Source organism: Rhinocladiella mackenziei, assembly GCF_000835555.1.
Source record: "Rhinocladiella mackenziei CBS 650.93 unplaced genomic scaffold supercont1.10, whole genome shotgun sequence".
In the NCBI taxonomy this organism is placed as follows: domain Eukaryota; kingdom Fungi; phylum Ascomycota; class Eurotiomycetes; order Chaetothyriales; family Herpotrichiellaceae; genus Rhinocladiella; species Rhinocladiella mackenziei.
In genome coordinates, this window is record NW_013550595.1 from 857,107 (window position 1) to 875,122 (window position 18,016).

General features: G+C 49.7%; 7 protein-coding genes across 7 annotated transcripts; 3 read left to right on the plus strand and 4 right to left on the minus strand.

Annotated features, from left to right (window-relative positions):
- Positions 1 to 841: 841 nt before the first annotated feature.
- Z518_10982 (uncharacterized protein) lies at positions 842 to 1,110 on the plus strand (the record flags this gene model as incomplete). The annotated part of the gene is made up of 2 exons (XM_013411491.1): positions 842 to 896; positions 953 to 1,110. The coding sequence occupies 2 exons, from the start codon at positions 842 to 844 to the stop codon at positions 1,108 to 1,110; spliced, it is 213 nt and encodes a 70-aa protein (XP_013266945.1).
- A 2,253-nt stretch (positions 1,111 to 3,363) lies between these two features.
- Z518_10983 (uncharacterized protein) lies at positions 3,364 to 3,861 on the plus strand (the record flags this gene model as incomplete). The annotated part of the gene is made up of 1 exon (XM_013411492.1): positions 3,364 to 3,861. One exon carries the CDS (start codon positions 3,364 to 3,366, stop codon positions 3,859 to 3,861), a length of 498 nt encoding a protein of 165 aa, XP_013266946.1.
- Positions 3,862 to 4,147: 286 nt separating this feature from the next.
- Positions 4,148 to 5,098, minus strand: Z518_10984 (uncharacterized protein; the record flags this gene model as incomplete). Its single annotated transcript, XM_013411493.1, has 1 exon — positions 4,148 to 5,098. The coding sequence occupies one exon, from the start codon at positions 5,096 to 5,098 to the stop codon at positions 4,148 to 4,150; it is 951 nt and encodes a 316-aa protein (XP_013266947.1).
- A 2,342-nt stretch (positions 5,099 to 7,440) lies between these two features.
- Z518_10985 (uncharacterized protein) lies at positions 7,441 to 8,556 on the plus strand (the record flags this gene model as incomplete). The annotated part of the gene is made up of 1 exon (XM_013411494.1): positions 7,441 to 8,556. The coding sequence occupies one exon, from the start codon at positions 7,441 to 7,443 to the stop codon at positions 8,554 to 8,556; it is 1,116 nt and encodes a 371-aa protein (XP_013266948.1).
- A 3,110-nt stretch (positions 8,557 to 11,666) lies between these two features.
- Z518_10986 (uncharacterized protein) lies at positions 11,667 to 12,970 on the minus strand (the record flags this gene model as incomplete). The annotated part of the gene is made up of 5 exons (XM_013411495.1): positions 11,667 to 12,527; positions 12,586 to 12,637; positions 12,695 to 12,743; positions 12,813 to 12,864; positions 12,935 to 12,970. The coding sequence occupies 5 exons, from the start codon at positions 12,968 to 12,970 to the stop codon at positions 11,667 to 11,669; spliced, it is 1,050 nt and encodes a 349-aa protein (XP_013266949.1).
- A 494-nt stretch (positions 12,971 to 13,464) lies between these two features.
- On the minus strand, positions 13,465 to 13,674 carry Z518_10987 (uncharacterized protein; the record flags this gene model as incomplete). The annotated part of the gene is made up of 1 exon (XM_013411496.1): positions 13,465 to 13,674. One exon carries the CDS (start codon positions 13,672 to 13,674, stop codon positions 13,465 to 13,467), a length of 210 nt encoding a protein of 69 aa, XP_013266950.1.
- A 998-nt stretch (positions 13,675 to 14,672) lies between these two features.
- Z518_10988 (uncharacterized protein) lies at positions 14,673 to 16,477 on the minus strand (the record flags this gene model as incomplete). The annotated part of the gene is made up of 3 exons (XM_013411497.1): positions 14,673 to 15,926; positions 15,977 to 16,194; positions 16,258 to 16,477. 3 exons carry the CDS (start codon positions 16,475 to 16,477, stop codon positions 14,673 to 14,675), a joined length of 1,692 nt encoding a protein of 563 aa, XP_013266951.1.
- Positions 16,478 to 18,016: the final 1,539 nt, after the last annotated feature.

Sequence of the window (18,016 nt, forward strand, 5' to 3'; positions counted from 1 at the left end):
ATGACACGAATGCATAGGAGCTAGGCAATGATCTAAATGGCAGCGAGGCAGTCAATATAACATCAACTAATCGCGCTCTGAAGAAGCATCAAGGCAACGTACTCCCCGCTGGTGATTGGAAGGGTGCCAGCTTGCTGGCTTGACATGTTTGTCCCAATGTCAGGGGTCGTCCCGTGACAGAATGCCTCGTGGCGGGGTAGGATTCCCCTACATGACATAAAAGACCACGTGCTCGAATCGGGTGAGCAGACGATTCTCCACAAATGCCCCATTATTGGAAAAAAGGGTTATCATTCCTATTCGGGATATAGCGGCAGGAATAGAAGGAGAAAAGAGTTCAACTGAACGTGTATATATACTGGCAATCTGCTAGGACTAGTTACCACATAGATAGAGCACTCAACAGCAATCAGTGTACATGCACTGACTGTTTGACAGCTGTTCAGCATCTGAGATCCTTTTTTTGAACAGGGGCGAGATCAGCCGACAAGATCCGCGGCGACCAGTTGTACAAAGAAAGTTGTCGACGGGAAGTCGCTTCCGTCTACTAATTATCACTTGACAAATTGAAGGTCGGACTAGCAACTTGGATGACCTGCTCGACGGACCCCATCAGCAAAGGATTGATGAATTCTTTTGTTGCTGTCTGCTATCTGGTTTGCATGGAGCACTAGTTCCTATATTTGGGGCTTTGAGCCGGATAAAGGTTTCAATTCCCTGTCTTTCCCCTTGCTTTTGTCCACCTGGAATTTTGCTCTTCGCCAAACAATAGGATCTGATCTCGATACAAAGGCAACAATTCCCGTGTTAACACAGCGGCTATGCTATCTACAGGGCCTTTATGGATGGAGCCAAACTCTCGAACGATCCCCTTACCCGGAAGTTTATAGAAGAAGGTGAGGGATGTAAGCCTTATGGCCAAACGTTGGAGCGGAGCTGACCTTATACGAAGGCGATTCTGTCCATGTTTACCTGGGTCCGGATCAGCACGGCATTGTCAATGTTCTACGTGATGGGAAAGAGGTGAATGCTCTGCTTACCCACAAAGATGTTGCCGACATCGATGAGGGTTGGAGCATCGAAGGCAAGAAAGAAGATGTCTTGAATTAGCTCGAAGGATGGGACCCAGTCTTTCGTCGGGTTTGGGAGCTGAGGCTACTGGCCTCTCCACCCGTGATGCATACCACAATATCCACGATCGTGAGACAGTGAAGGTAAGGGAGGATTTCACTATGAGTAGAATGGGTATAACAGCGGAATATCTCTGGAAGAACGATGCTGAGTTTACAGCCGAAGCGCAGTGGCCCACGGTTTCAGAACGAGTTAAGAAAAGGCTCGGTCTTAATTAGCCCAGCTCATACATGGGAGGAGGCTGTGGCAGGGGATACCATAGGGGCAGGAAGACAAATGACGGCCAGTACCAGACACTGATTTCCTAGACGTCCTATGTTAGCCATATGTAACCGGGCCCGGCTGATGATGCCTGACCGCAAGCTTTGGGCTAGCATGCGGCAAGATATCGATTTGTGACCTTGAAAAAGGTTCAGCCACAAGATCAGGCCAAAGCACGTCTATCATGGGCCCTGCTGATTGTTAAAGTTCCTGAGTTGCACATATAACATAGGAAGTAAGTTTTCAAAACGATTAGCAATGGTCTATGTCGCCCAGTAAGCACGGCCCGGCCATTTCCGCCAAAGATAGTACGAATATGGCGAGATCTAACGATTCTACACTCTGGCTAGTGACCTGGCCTGAATCCTTATGCGACGGTCTCGATCATTCCAGACTTCTAGAGATGTAGTCTAGCCGACGGACAGCACCGTGTGGAAGTCGAAGGTAGATTCTTCCGTAAAGGTGCAATGTCAGTTGGCCCAGGAGGCGGAGATCTACTAAAGGCCGCGTTGTTCTCTGCTTAATTGTGTTGACTACGCTTAACGTCTCTGCTGTCAATGCTTATCGAACGATGCTCTGAGGTCGATCCCAAGCAACTTATGCTCACGTGAGGACTAGCACCCTGAAACTCTGGGGATTGGCGTCATCGGTTGGGAATAAACCAGACTTAGTCCCCACGGAGCAGCGTCGGTTAGCCATGTCCTAAACTCCACCGTGGATTGATGTGACTTTTCACTGGCCAGAGTGTGCTACCAGCGTTCTCTAGTCTCGTTTAGTCAAGTCAACTAGTTTATCGATAAGTTATTCGGCTGCCGCCAACGTTTAATCCGCGATAACTTTTGGCGTAACGGACCACTCTCTTCGTGCTGCGTCTTGTACCTAGAACTAGATGCTAGCTGGAATACATTAATCAGATCCTCGACCGTCACAGCGCTGCTTGCCTGGGTGGTCCACAGACTGGATCCGATCTGTGGACCCTGAGCGGCCATGTGATCCACGGATTGGATCCGATGGCGGTGGCCTACGTTCTCACGTGATAGTGCCAAGCCACATGCTCACGTGATTAGTCGACGCGACGGTCTTGGCGTAAACACGTGCCGTACAACGTCAAGCCACAACCAGATAAATCCCAAATTAAAAAACTAAAAGTTTATATTTTATTCCGCCAAATTTACCTCTAAAATCGTGGTTGACCTATCAAGGACGTTAACAGAGTGGTAAAACACCCGACTTTCAGTCGAACCGATAGGATTGAGGGGTCCTTTTTTTTAAAATATTGAGCTGCTAGTCCCTCGGTTAACTTATTCGACTAACCTAGTTAACTCCTTGACTAGACTAGAATAAGGCTAACTTGAATAAGTTAACTTGGCTTGAATAACTGAGAACACTACGTGCTATTGTGGTAGACCCTTGCATGTGGGGTAGAGGAATATTAACCCCGGGCGCGAAATAGGTGGGGGTGTGTGCACACAAGAGCTTGCAGAATCTCCGCACGTATCTTCCGACGCCTGGGGAGAAAGGAATCTGGACTGATTTCTTTATACGTGCCTGCAGAATTTGCAGTCATCGTATCCGGCGAGATTTACACGTCATCAAGAGAATTTCGACCAAGGCACAAACGAAGGTTTTCGGGGTAAGAACATGGCTGCTACTACGCTACAAATCCACGTGTCAACAAAGATTTAGCAAAATCCTTAAGCGGCAAAGAACGTTGTGATCGCGGGTGTTGGGCATGGTATCGGGCGGGTTTGCGCTCCGTTCTTGACCCAGGCCTCTGCGGAGACAATAAGCCTGGTGGCCATGGAAGAAGAAGAATCGAATGAGACAGAAAGACTTTGCCAAGCCATCAACACCGGTATCCGAGTGCGGACTACCACGTTGGACGTTAGAGACAGCCAGCAGGTCAAAGATTTCATGAATGAAGTGGATTACCATCAATGTCATGGTAATGAACGTTGAGTGGCCGCCGCAATGGCTTCCAGCTCACGAATGCGATCCCATGGCACGGTGGAGGCACTATGTTCTACACTTCAAGCGCTGGAGCTCACAATGCCCACGGTATGGGCAGTTATGCATAATGGAAATAAAGAGCGCGACTTAAAATTCTTTGCCTACAACCCCTGCGGCGTCCATACTCCGGTTTATATGGACTTCAAAGACAAGACTGAAGGAATGTCCAAAGACGGAATTTATGTAATGCACAATGGTCCCAACGAAAACAAGTTTGCAATGACAGCTATCAATGCCTCTCGCAACGTACAAACGGACACACCGGAACTAGCAGCCGGTTTGGGCGCAGCCTCACCAAGTGGTCAGCTGGAATTTATGTCAGGAAGATATCTAGATGCATTCCGAAACATTGAGGATTTATGCAAAAGGATACTGTCATACAAGCATACGCCACTTATTATCGATATTTTAACCCTATCCTCCTCTTCTACCGTCTATAGGATATTGACTTCTATGTAGACGTTGAGTACCAGCCAACACTTCTCTCTCCTGGTTACAAACCTGTAACAACCGCCTGTCAGACTGTGCCGTGGTGGCGTACTCTGATTGACAGAGGATCAATCCTCTGAGATATGTTTTGGCATATGGATGTAGATTCATCTCATTCCCGATTCTGAAAGAACGGCATCACTAAAAAGATCTCAGGAATGAAGCTGCAACAAATCAAGTAGCCCTATGCAGTCATTCTATCTGGCCTTCAGATAGGCTGTCTAAACTGAAATGATGCGGTCGAATTCAAGTAGCTTCAAAACCCGCCCTGGAGAGTAGCTCCTCCGGCAGCAGCATCGAACTCTGCGCACTCATTGATCCCACGGACGCCGAACACATCGTAGATACCACCAGCTTTGTCTTCCCTCTCCATTACATAACCCATGTCACGCAGCTCCTTCATTGCGCGACGTGTCGAATTGTATACCTCCGATAATGACAGGATGGGCCAGATGACAATTTTGAACCCCATTTCTTTTGCTTCCTGCGCGGTGACTGCAGGCGTCACTCCGCCATGGACAATATTAAGAAGGCACGGTATTGGCGCCAGCGCTTTAACTGCATCTCTAGCTTGTTCCTTTGACAAAAGGCCTTCGAAGAATGCTACGTCAGCTCCTGCTTCGTGAGCTCCCTTCAGTCTCCGGATAGCCTCATCAAAACCAAGAGACTGCAGAGAATCGGTTCGTGCAATAATGACAATGTCCCGACCAGATGCTTCTCGGGCCATGCTCGTCGCACGAATTCGAGTTAAGTAGGTATCTAATGATACTAACTCTTTGTTGCGGAGGTGGCCGCACCGCTTCATAAACGCCTGATCTTCGATGTGGAGTGCTGCAACATTTCCTTCAATGTAAGTTTTGACCGTCCGAGCCACCGACAGTGACGAGCCGAATCCAGTATCAGCGTCGGCGATCACAGGGACTCTGGAGTCCAGACCCGCAATCATGCTTGCATTCGCAGCCATTTCTGTCATGTTGATGATACCAAGGTCAGCTGCTCCTAGACGGCAGGCTGCAGTCCCAGCTCCAGTCATGTAGAGCGCATCGAATCCGATGTCGAGTGCAATGCGAGCCGTATAGCCATCATAGACACCTGGACAGACTACTATCTTTTCTGGGTCACTCAGCATTTCGCGGAGTATTGCTGCGGCTGACCGCCACGGCTTCTTGGCAGAGCCATTCTCGGTAACGGTGTTGGCTGAGGCCATGGTTGGGTGAATAGTGGTTAGACGATAGCCCTTTGGACCACAGCCATGGGGACACTGCAGGATAACTGGGTTATAAACCGTGAAATTTGTGTCCGTGTTCTACAACCCGTCCCGGGGTTTGTCTGGCAAACCTTCCCACTCTATGGGGTACAGTGTGTAATACGTGAGATGTGAGCACAGTAAGTGGGCCCAAGGCTCAATTGTAGGTGCTCTAACTGGGTTCGATAGATCGTTAGGGGAACAAACCTTACCTCAACTTTTCATGCACCAGTGGGCGAACTCCAGCTTGCCGTCGGCTGGTACGCTGTAGCTCCGATTTCGCCCGTGGGGAGCTGTACCTCAAAGCGACATGATTAATGGGTCAGGCTCGCTCTCGAACCTATAAACCAAGACTAACCTACGACGAGTCGCCAGCGAAGCTTGTAGAGCGGACGGAGGAAATTTTATTGACTGGCTCGGCTGCTGGCGGGGAACATGTGCCATCAAAGCCATGGTCCTCCGAACGGACCATGTCAGCTTGTGGACTTCCAAGAAATGATGACCACTTCTGCTTTCGCCGCTCTGGTAAATGGTGCATGTTCGCATGTGGTAGGACTAGACGACCTCCACAACAGGAGCATGATGCATCAGGTAAGGCAATAGGAAAGCCATAATTCGATGCCAAATATTTTACCCACGTCTGTTAACGTCCACCAACATCCGTCGCAGATATTTCATACAACCGCTACAGCCGGTGTGATAGGCGCTGCTGCCACAGCCAGCTACTCCTAAAGCATGACGCAGCCACATTAGTTTCTGCCGTCGGAACTGCAGGCACCCAGGGTGCAGGACTTTGGCACTTTTTGCTTGATACAACGCATTGCAAGAAAGTCGATACGGGAAAAGAATGCTTTGATGGCATAATCTCCGCCTATCTAGCTTGAGGATTGTTGCTTGGTCCATATAACATCCCCGAAGGCAGATGTGGATGAGAGCGACACTCGTATCAGAAAGCACCAACCCACAAGCAATTGATCGAGATCCGGCGGCGAGATGGTCTGTCCTCGGATCTCGCTTTAAATGACATGCCTCGCGCCGGCATTCGTATCCTTCGGTAGATGTATCGATAAAGCTAGTGAAGGAACATAACGTCGCAGTCGATGACATTGAATCAGTGACTACGCGGACATATAAAACAGCCATCGGTATTTTGAGCCTCAGCAAGGAAGCAAAGGCTCTGCATCAAGCCAAGCCTTCCAATGGTTTCGTGCTCGTACTGACAGCAAAAATCAACCAAGCAATGATACCGATTTCACGGAAGGATCTCTCCAATCTAGAGCCTACAGGGCATTTGAAAAGCAAGTCGTCATGGTCCCGGATAAGACGATTGTAAAGAAAATATTTGGCGATGTATGCACGGAGACAGTGGAAACATGATCCCGAGCAACTACTCACACGGTAACGACGTCTTTAGGAGCTCTATTTTCATGTAAGAGAACTAAAAGAATTCCAGTGACGAACTAGATGCCAAATTCCTGTCTCTAGCGAATTATGAGAGAGCCAAAGACACTCCGCAACTCATAGATACTATTCGTCGTGTATGGGGACTTGGAAAGTGAAAACAACCCACGAGGGTTTTCTTTTGTATGACTGGCGACTATGTTTCATACTCTCGGAAACAACTGCCGTTCATTAAAAGAAGCTGCTGTACCCTCTTACCGAGAACATGTAAAATTATTGCAGAAGACATGCATGTTACCCCGTTATTCGGAGGCAGTGAAACAGAGATGTGCGTCGGCGATATAATGTCGCTGTATTTTCCCATGATCCCGTTCTCTAGATTGGCAGTTGTGCGAGTTTCGCCTTTGGTTCGAAGACTCCACAGCCTGATCTTCCAAGTGAACCCGGTCCATGCGATGCTTTCTCGACAGACTTAGCGAATCCTGAGGAACGATTTCGGACGAACAGGCTACCAAAAACCCTCGAGCTTTTCAGTTCACGGACAAAGAGAAGGCCGCTCGCCCTAGCTACTCTCATGGGATGGTGCAGAAGCCGAATTACCTCAATTGCGAGACCGGAGAGCGATCGGTTGTTGTGTGTGCCCGAATTTGAGAGTGGGTTTCGCGCCGTGGTCGCGATCCCTCGCACGTTTTGGTGCTCTCCCCGCTCCGAAGACGCAAATTACTCCACCAGCGCCCCATAGATTCAGAGAATCGCAAATCGCATCGTGTCGATAAAAGACCATGCTCATACGCAACACCGGCCTTCACCCTCTGTGAACACATCGTCCAAGAAAAAGAATCTGGAGTCCTTGGACTCGTTGAGTCATCCAAATTCCAGAGATCTCTGATCTTATCAGCAAGATGCCATCCACAGTGACCAAGCCTGAATTGGAGCACTTTGTACCGGTCAAGCCTACGTCCGAACCTCTCGAATATGCGAAACTGGTCACACTAGACCTATCAACCTATGAGAATGGGCCAGACGCCCGCAAGAAGCTCGCTGAGGAGCTGAAACACGCCATGAGAACCCAAGGTTCCTTCGTTGTGGTTAACCACGGCATTTCCATTGAGCAGATCGACCGGCAAGTGGATATTGGCTACCATGTGCTCACAAAAACACCCTTAGAGGAAAAGCAGCGCCTCGAAGGGAAGATGAAACAGGAAGGCAGCTACCAAGGCTTCAAACTCCGCAACTACTGGCAAATCGATCAGGGCGTTAAGGATCAGATTGAGCAGTACAACTGGAATCGGGATCTCACTCTGCGAGAACATCCTTCGACCTTCACCCCTTTCAAAGACGAGATTCAGGAATTAAACGAACATGTCCACAAAGTGATCTTGTTTCGGCTATTGACACTCTTTGCCATCTCGCTTGACCTACCGGAGGATTTCTTCGTCTATCTCCATAAGTATGAGGTTCATGATGATTCCTGGTTCCGGTACATGATGTACTTTCACAGTCATAAGGCCGAAGACATGGAAAAAACTGGTGGAGTTTGGCTTAAAGGCCACTGTGACTTTGGTTCAATAACCATGTTGTTTAGTCAGCCGATGGCTTCCCTACAGCTAATGGACCATTTCACGGGAAAGTGGCAATGGGTTCCATACGTTCCTGGCGCGATAGTCGTCAACGCTGGTGAAATGATGGAATGGTGGACTGGCGGCTATTACAAGGCAACGATTCACCGCGTATGCCAACCTCCTGCCGACCAGCGCAATCAGGACCGTTGCGGCCTTTTTTCCTTCGTTGTTCCTAATGACGACGTCAAGATCAATACACTCTTGGAAGAATCTAGCGTGCTTCGCGAAGCCGGAGTTGAGAGAAAGTTCGAGCCGTTTGGCACAGCCTTTCGACGTCTCCGCGTTCAGCTCATAGGCGAGATCCTTTGTCCAGCTGAGTATTCCAGTATCACAGCTAACATGTTGCCATATACTGTTCAACAGTATATCATGGGATCCGATCCAAGGACCATCTAGATTATCGAGGCCAGCGCTATACACTGTTCTCGGCCCTACCTGGCCACATAGTCCACGGATTGGATCCGATGGCGGTGGTATAACGTGGGGTCGGATTCATGGGTCATGTCGATATCGAGGCTCGTCGTTAACGCTCCATACTTGAGTTTGATCAGTAGGGCTTGTCTGGGTGGTCCACAGACTGGATCCGATGGAATACCACGACCCATCGGATCCCATCCGTGGACCATGTCGACATCGAGGCTCGTTCGTTAACGCTCCGTTGCGAACCATCTCGAGTGTGATCAGTAAGGGCTTGTCTGGGGTGGTCTACAGACCGGATCCGATGAAATACCACGATAGAATTGAGGGACCTTACTAGTGTTCGATCATAGGTAAGGCAAGAGGGTTGTCCGGCCTAGCTCCATTGAGTCTAGGTGCCCTGGATGGGTAAACGTAATGCTCCAGCCAGTCCAAAATTAAGCAGGCGGTCCAGGCGGTCCATCCCATTTGGACCGCCTATTCGGAACACTGGGTGTTGCTCAAACTGCTGGACTGCATCGACTTAGACAGCTTCTAGCGTGTCAGCTTCGTGTTGTAGAAAGTTAAATTGCCATTGTTCATATACCTTATGGTATCTGGGGCATCGCGGTAGGGGGCAGAAGCGATTTCCTGAACCCTAAAGTTTTGGGAGGATCCTTCTCTATTTTTGGTGTTACGTCCTCGTGAATGACTTTTTCCGCTTCGCCCCTTGGCGAACTTGCAACAGATATCGTCGAGTTTTCCTTTTTCTTATGAGATGGTATCAACTGCGTCGTCGGGCCACCATTCCTCTTTTGACAGGTCTGAACTGGTCTCGGCCGGTGATGTGCCACTGGGATGATATACCAGATCTTCCAATGAATCGTGAGACTGCTTCTGTTCCGAATCATAAGTATCATCTAAATCTACGAGTGCCCCTCTGCGTGTTAGTCAATGCCGGCATTCAAAAGTGAATTCGAATGTAAACACATTCATGTCCAGGACACGGTTGGCGTTGTTTCCGCAGGCTGTCGATTAAATACGTGCACTGCAGCTTCATGAGGTCTTTTCTTTGTTCCCCAACTGTGGGACGGCGTGTGAGATCCATGCAGGTACGCTTCTTTCCAGGGGGAAAGTGGGAGGCTCCACTGCCATGGCTGAGAAAGCACGTTGCTCCATCTTCGAGAGCCTTATCAGGAGCCATGTGAAACTCCGGGACTGTAGTTTTGATATAATCTCGATAGGCGTTTCTCAAACGTTCTCGTTCGATTTTGCCACCCATTTTAATTTGATCACATATTTTCTCGATGGAGGATTTCGTCCCACTTACCGATACCGTAGGCTTATTATTATTGAATTTTGTGGAGGATGAACGTTGGACAATCAGTTCTCAATGCGTGAGAAAAATTACGATTGAGTGGAATCAAACTACTGTAAGGTGACTTGTCCCGGATCCCTTACGGCGCCTCTATTCTCCTAGATCCGGCGTGCTAACCAAAGTAGCTAGGGCAACGGGTCAACGGGGTACTCGGACGCCGGTTCATCCCATCTCGCCTCGTTGACACGGACGAGTCTCGTCGTCTCAGTAGTCGTCCAACGTCAAACCCGTTATTGCTGCATTGCCGTGGTCCAGGACTGAAGGCTGACCCAGTTGGAATTGACCGTTCTCCCGATCTCTCCCATGATCAAAATGCAAGAGTTGAGCTGTACGATATACGAGACTCGGAGTGGTGCTGACAACGACAGAACATGTGTTCGTCGTACCAGGAATGAGGCATGGCCCCGTGGTCTTTTCGAGTAGGGTCGAATACTGACATAATCTGTCGTCGGCAAATGTCCCTGGACGCATCACAAGACCTTGCATCTTTGAACTCGCCGCTTCTTTCCCCTGTAGCAGGCCCCTGCACATGCGGCAGGTCCACCGCCTTGGATTAGGTCTGTAGAACAACGAGTGGAATTGTATTGGTAGCTAACTAAGTGAGGGCATGTTATTCTCAGTTACTAGCGCCTTGGGATATTTCACAGGTCCATTGTCACATGTGGAACAGGAGAAGGAAGAAGAGGAAGTAGGGAACGCTACAACGGCACAGGTTGACTGAAATAGTGGGTGCTGTTGTTGTTGTCTATCCGTACATGGTTCCTGAGAGGGTCGCGTGGGGTATAGGGGTCGAAGAAGTAGTCGAAGCGTTCTCGTGGGCTAGTCCCAACCAGGCCAATGTGGATTTCTGCCAAGGACTCTGTCATACGCTAGCCTCCATTCGTTTACGGAGCATATAAGTAAAAGCGGCCACCTCCAGCAGATGGTTCTAGTTAGCTCATACATCATCTCCTCGCCGCTACAACGGCGTAACAAGTACGTGACGCGTGACATCCATCTGTCATCCATCCACATGATTTTACTACGGACTTGTCCTATTTCGAAGCGGTCCAAGAGACCATCAGAGTATATAGGTTCGAAGCATGTACGTAGCGTATAATGCCTCCGAGGGCCTTTACAAGCATTGGCGCCACCACATATCACATCCACCGTCCTTGCTGCCGAGTGAACGAAGGGGAACGAGTCGTCAGCCTTCCACCCGTCGATATGCGAATACCTAAATCTGGTCCTAGCCTGTTACCCATACGTCGGCCAGTTCCCAGGAAAGACGACCACTGACAATTAGTTCTGTTTGATGAAGAAATCTTCTGGCATGACCAACGAGATTGCGTCACAGTCTATAGTTCAAACAGGCAGAGCATGTAAGCCTGATGTGAGAAGGAGGAAAAGGGAAAAACACGAGATGCGAAAGAAGACTGGGAATAAAGACAAACAATGGGCAGTGAGACGCGGTGTCGACCTACAGGATGGTCGTGAAAAGGTGGAGGTGGCCAATCTCCATCGGACAAATATTCATGAGTCTTTTCAATATCTCCCTGTCTGATTCTACCTCTCTTTGTCCCATCCTGTCTTAGCTACAGCTTGGCTGACCTCTGGCGCCACTCGCGTCTATGTACGTGCGATCAGCTCCTGTACTGACTGGACTGGCTAGATTATGGCCTTCTCGGCACGTCACTGACGGACGATACCTGCCAGCAAAGAGTGAAAGATACGGGTCAATGAGAATGCCCGCCTACCTCGATCTCCCAAAGGTCGCTGGCATTGCAGGCTTGTTGTCGAGAATCTTCTCGATTTCTTGCATGGTCTTGTCGTCCAATTTGTCGATCAACTTGAGAGCTTTACAGTTATCGATGATCTGTTCGACCTTGGTGGCGCCCAGGATGACCGTGCTGACGTTTTCGTTTTTGGCACACCACGCCAGTGCGAGTTGTGAGACATTGCCTCCGAGGCGTTCGGCAATCTTGGTCAATTCCTTCACCTTCTCGATCTTGGCTTTCCCTTCAGGCTGCTGCAGGATCGCGATAGCGGTGTTGAAGAAGTCTTTGTGGTTGCTGAAGCGTGATCCTTCGGGAATGCCGTTGTTGTATTTGCCTGTCAAGATGCCGGATGCCAAAGGTGACCAGATAGTGGTGCCGTATTTGTATTCTTGGTACAAGGGAGCGTATTCGACTTCGAAGCGTTGACGGTGGAAAGCGTTGTATTGCGGTTGTTCGGCAATGGGGGCGATCAGATGGTACTTCTCAGCGATGAGAGTTGCCTCGGTGATCTGGGCGGCAGACCATTCGGAAGTGCCCCAATAGTATGCCAAATTGAGGTTGCGAATGACTTGGGTGAAACCCTCGACGATTTCCTTCATTGGAGTGGCATAGTCGGGTCGATGAGCGAAAACAATGTCGACATACGGTTGTTGGAGACGTTCCAAGGAACTCTTGAGGCCTTCAACGACGTGCTTTCGAGAGAGACCGCGGGTGTTGGGTTCTTTTCGACCGGTGCCAAAGAAAATCTTGGTGGAGAGAACGTATTCGTCTCGTGGCCAGTCAAGTTCCTTGAGAGCGTTGCCCATCTCGATTTCGGATTGACCGTCGGCGTATGTCTGGAATGTGTTATCAGCATTCTGAAAATTATTTGCGGATCCAGGAGATCCAACTGACTTCGGCGGTGTCGAAGAAATTGATGCCATGGTCCCAAGCCGCTTGCATGCATCTGGAAGAGAAAATGAGCAAACCATGAAGAATTTGGCAAGCAGAGAACATGACTCACTCCTTGACAATGGTGCCTTTCTGAGTGCCGCCGTATGTGAGCCAACCGCCTGTTTGCGCCAACTCGTCAGTTCCAGGTCGATCAATGGCGCACCGTCGGGGACGTTAGTTGGTTGTACCCAGTGAGAAAACCGAGACCTTCAATCCAGTTGGACCAAGGTGTCGGAAGATCTGGGTGAGAGATGGCCGTCAGCAAACCGTGGCGTTTTCCGCATGCCCGGAGCAAAGAGATTCTGCTCACCATGTCCTTGGGATCAAATGCCGATCTCACCGCCATGTCTGCAAGGATCTGGGTCTGGGATGAAAATTGGGGTTAAGAAGATAAGTCTTCGACACTGCGGAAGTGGGGAGGAGTTTGAGGCCGGTGGACGAAAGTCGGAGGGGTGATCGCACGTAACGAAGGAGGCAGACGGGGTCGGAGGTGAGTGGTGACGGGAGAGAATTGAAGAGAGCAAAGAAAAGGCGGGATGGTGTTGGAGAGGGATAAATACTTTTTTGAGATGGTGCGACGATTCGCTCGCCAGGTTGCGGCGCACGTGACGTTCAATTATTAATGAATATTCGTCTGCTGTTTTTGGTATCCGACTCCAGTCCAATGATGCATCGCTTGGTTGGCCTGCCTCGCTCGGAAAAAGCCACTACTTACCCAAAATCCCCAATTCTGGAGCCAAGCTCGCTATCGCCTATCTCCCTAATATCTGCTTACAGATATTTCGATTTTTATCCGACTAATACTCCGGCAACACTTCCTTCCCCTCAATCACCGCCTCGTTACCGTCCAAATGGACCAACAGCGGCCTCACAGGGTTCGTTGTGCTGGGGCTCCTCCAGAGATGGGTGATACGTGGTGCCTCGTTGTACGAAGAAGTCGTCGCGAGGCAGTCGTCGCTTCTCTCCTGGATCCCCTTCCTCGCCCTCCAACACCACGCCATAATCTAGCGACATGGTGCGATGCATCGGCGACCCCGTCCCTGACGCCATGTTAGCAACTCTCAGCACCGGATGGCTACTAAGGTATTGGTAGTACGCGTCGAGATCCGAGCTTGAGTTGGGTCCCTCCCGAGACGGTGGGGCGTGGCGTCCGCAAGCTCGAGTGCTCACACGGGAAACTGTCCAACTGAGTTCCGTCGACATGGCCGGAACAGGACAAGAGGTTGAACTTGATGGATTGGCCGGATCTGGCTTTTGAAATATCGCTACCCCATCAGCCCTGTGTGCTGTTATGTGCTGAAATCATTACGGATTCGTGATGTGACAGCTAACTTCAAGACCAATTGGGGTGCAACAAGCTTTCGCAAGAAAATCTCACGCTTGGTGTTCCCCTATTTGTCCCTCCGGCCTTGTAACAGAACTTTGCATATATCACGGCTCAACCATTTGGCCTGAAAAGTGGGAGCGGAAGATTCGGCCATTCTCCCGTAGACCCGATTATTTCGAAATCCGGCAACTGCGGTGCAGAGGAGGCATTGAACATGGACCGCCTTTCCATCGTCTATTATTATACCTGGCCGTTGGGATATGTGGCAGTACACCTTGCAGCTCGACCAGTCCACAATCTGCTTACGACAAATCTTTTCGAGTAGGGGACCGATGGTCGGCGCAAACCTCAAAATGCGAAAGACCGCAGTCAGCAAAATCTTAGTCGATTCAATCATCGTCCTACCTTTTCACACCTCAATTTTCCCATCAAGAATCAAGACCCAAAGCCGAAAACGGAACGTGGGGTTGCCCAAGCCACACCGTCCAAAAATTACCCCTCACAAAAGTCTCCTGATTCGATTCGGGAAATTGTTCACCACACCCGCATTTCGTTAAGGCCGGGTGCTACTTCTTGCTCGTCTATATCTTGTCTGACCACCCGCAAACTTGTACCTTTTGGACATGAACGAGACCGTGGCCAAATTTCCATCCTGATATTGATGATGAGCTGGGTTGGAGCGCTCATGGCTGAAGTTTGTCGTCGTCCGGAGCTAGAGTACTCAGTCATCGATCCGAAGCACTCCATACTGCGGTGCTGCGCCCACAACTCCCACGTCTTTGACGTACTCATCCCAGTGCCGGAGAAGTTCTTGCAGCTTGTGGGGCTCCCTCGATCCCAAATCCTGGGTTTCTCCCGGATCCGCATCCAGATCATAGAGTTGCCATTTTCCTGGTCCATACGGTTCTGGGATCATGATTGCCTTCCATTTGCCTTTGCGAAGGGCTTGCCGATCAAAGAGCTCCCATCCCGTCACCGAGTCTTCGTCATGAATGGACTTGTGATCCGACGAGGAAAAATATGGCACCCACGACTTCCCTCGCATAGGGACGACGGACCGACCTTTATAGGAGGTTCCTGGATGTTGGACTCCGGCCATATCTAGCAAGGTCGGTGCAATATCCATGACTGTGCAGAATGCAGGATCAATTTTCCCCGCTTGAGATGAGGTAAATGGTGGGTACCTCATGATAAACGGCACTCGAATCCCACCTTCGGAGGAGAAAGATTTATAGAGTCGAGAAGGAGCCGTCGATGCGGAAGCCCAACGAGGGCCATACCAAACGTAGCTATTGCCCCGACCTATGTTGTCTAAACTATTATCATAGTATCGATCAATGTAGTCGAAGATATTCTCGGTCACCACAGGGTAGGCTTCCAACAACAACCCTTCGGCTCCGTTATCCGACATGAAGAGAATCATGGTGTTGTCGAGTTCGTTGGTCGACCGAAGGTACGAGACGACCCGTCCGATATTCGCGTCCATATTCTGGACCATCCCGGCAAAGGTCTCCATCGTTCTGGACGAAAATTTCTTTTCCGCCTCGGTCAACGTATTCCATTCTCGAGTGAGAGGGCGGTCGACAGCAGGAGTGATTACCTCATGAGGGATCGTGTACGGGGGAATAATGCCGAGGTCCTTCAGTCGAGCTAGGCGCTTCTGTCTCAACGCATCTGGACCGTCGTCATATACACCTCGATAATTCCGACAATCTTCTTCCGGGGCTTGTAACGGCCAGTGCGGGGCAGAAAAGGGAAGATAGGCAAAAAACGGTTGCCGCTTTTGCTTGCCGTTTCGCTCCCCAAGATACTGCAGAAGCTTGGTCGCGAAGAATTCGGAGGAATAGAAGTTTGATCCTAAATCTGAGAGGGCAACCACCGTGTCACCCTCTACGTAGAAGGCTCCGTTGCGGCCGAGGATTCCCGGGGGTTTTTCGTCGAATTGCGGCTCCCAGCCGTAGTGATTGGCAGCACCCTATAGGTGTGTGTCAGTGGATTCCTGGCCGACATTGGAGCTTCTCGTACCGGTAGCAAGGCAAAAGAGCGATCAAAACCCCTCCGAGACGGATAGCGGTCGGGCGTCAATCCGAGATGCCATTTCCCAGACATCAGAGTCAGATAACCGCCGTCTCGGAGGAGTTCGGGCAGTACCGCCACGCGATCGTTCAGGTATCCTTCGTAGCCGGGTTGACCTTTCTGGAATTCTTTGATCGTCTCAACCATGGTCCCAAGGCCGGCAATATCTGCAAAAAGGGTTGAGAACACGTTTACCAAGCAAGAATGCCAGTGGTAAGAACGGTACTTACGGTTGTCTGTGCCACTCAGCAGCATGGACCGTGTGGGAGAGCAGGCTGCCGCGGAATGAAAGTCGGTGAGCCTGACTCCATCATATGCCAGGCCATCAATGTTGGGGGTTTTGATTTCTCCTCCAAAGGCCCCGACGTCTGAAAAGCCCAAGTCGTCAGCCACAATGACAAGGAAATTGGGTCGCGTGCCTGTTGTCCGATGAGAAGAGGTCTCGTCCATCTTGTGGACACTGGTGACGAAGGTCTCCCTGGTGTGGTGGATAGGTATATGTTGTTCAAGGGACCCTGGTATCCATGAAGAGCAGAATGACCGCCGGGATAGAATGGAAAGTCTAACGACGAAGGATGACGAAGTATCAAATGATAGAAGTACGTAGGTACGTGCTTCCCTCCAAAGTCTTGGCATCGATAACGCGAAGTCCGCTTATGTAATGCACAGCACCATTTCACCATTATTAGAGCAGCATTATCTCTTCGTCCTTCTTTACAAATCTCATAGGAGCCATGTACTCGTAAATGATGCGACAAGGAGCAGATGATTTCTCAATATCTATCACAAATTTAAATTGACATCATACCAGATGTACCAGGTTGACTTCCAAAGGGGGGATCTCAGCCTTGCTCTGGCAGCGGCCTCTATGTGAGTCGACGGGATGCACCAGGATGAATTCCTTCTGTGCAACCGTGGATTGCGAGGGATTGACCAGGAACCCTCCGAGGCGTGATATTAGCCCGGCTACTCCAACTTTTTGGGACAAGGCTGTAGACAGCATTGAATTCGATACTCTGGCATCTTGTACATAGGTCATCCTCCGTTGTGGTTGGCGAATGCAAGCAGATAAACCGGCAAGGACGAGGTTTGCGGAGCGACTTCGAGCATATGTTTGGCAGACGACGCCTCAATGCATGCTCGGAAGTATGTTGTCTCTTCTTTGACAATGGTGAGAGCTTTTCCATGGTGAGATTGGGTGAGCAAAGGCGAACAAGGACGTCTCATTGTTTTCGAGAGTGCTCCGGATTGCAAGCTATAATATTGTCATGATGTTGGCCGAAAAGTGCAAGAGCCGGTAATTCCAACCGTCCCCTACAAATATGAATAGGTTGTTGAGGATTTACGTGGCCAAATCAGTAGGATAGCGGAATATTGATGCTTAACACAGCCAGTGTAAGATTGTGCCGTAACGGATGCGCCAATAATCCTCTCAGCCTTGTTTTGCATCACAGGTCAATAAGAAAATATAACAGCCAATGCGAGAATACAATCCAGATGATTCGGTTTCTTATCTCTGTGGACACCTGTCCTGAATATTATCATCAAGGAGAGCTTTGCTCGCATGTTGAATGAGTATCGAACCTTCACACGCCAAATATGGCAAGGGTTGATGAAACTACAAGGAAACCTCGTATGGTCACTCATGGCTCATTACATCTGATTCGTACCGATCAATCCGAAAAATCTTGCCCATGGTGCCCGTTAAAAGAGGGTTTCCGGTCAACTTTCATTTTGTCCATTTATTCTCAACTCTGAGCTGTCGCCATTCTTGGATTTTCATGAATTTGAAACAGAGCGGAGAACCATGCCTTGTCTCTAATTGGTGTGCATGAATATCTTTGAGCGGAATGGAGGTGATCATATTCCTGACTTCCTTTGTTATATCAGCGTATCATATGGGACTACTCCTTCCACGTCTACGTACACCAGAATCAAGCTGACGAAAGAGTTCATCTGTGCGAGGACAACTCCGGCCAAATAGTATAA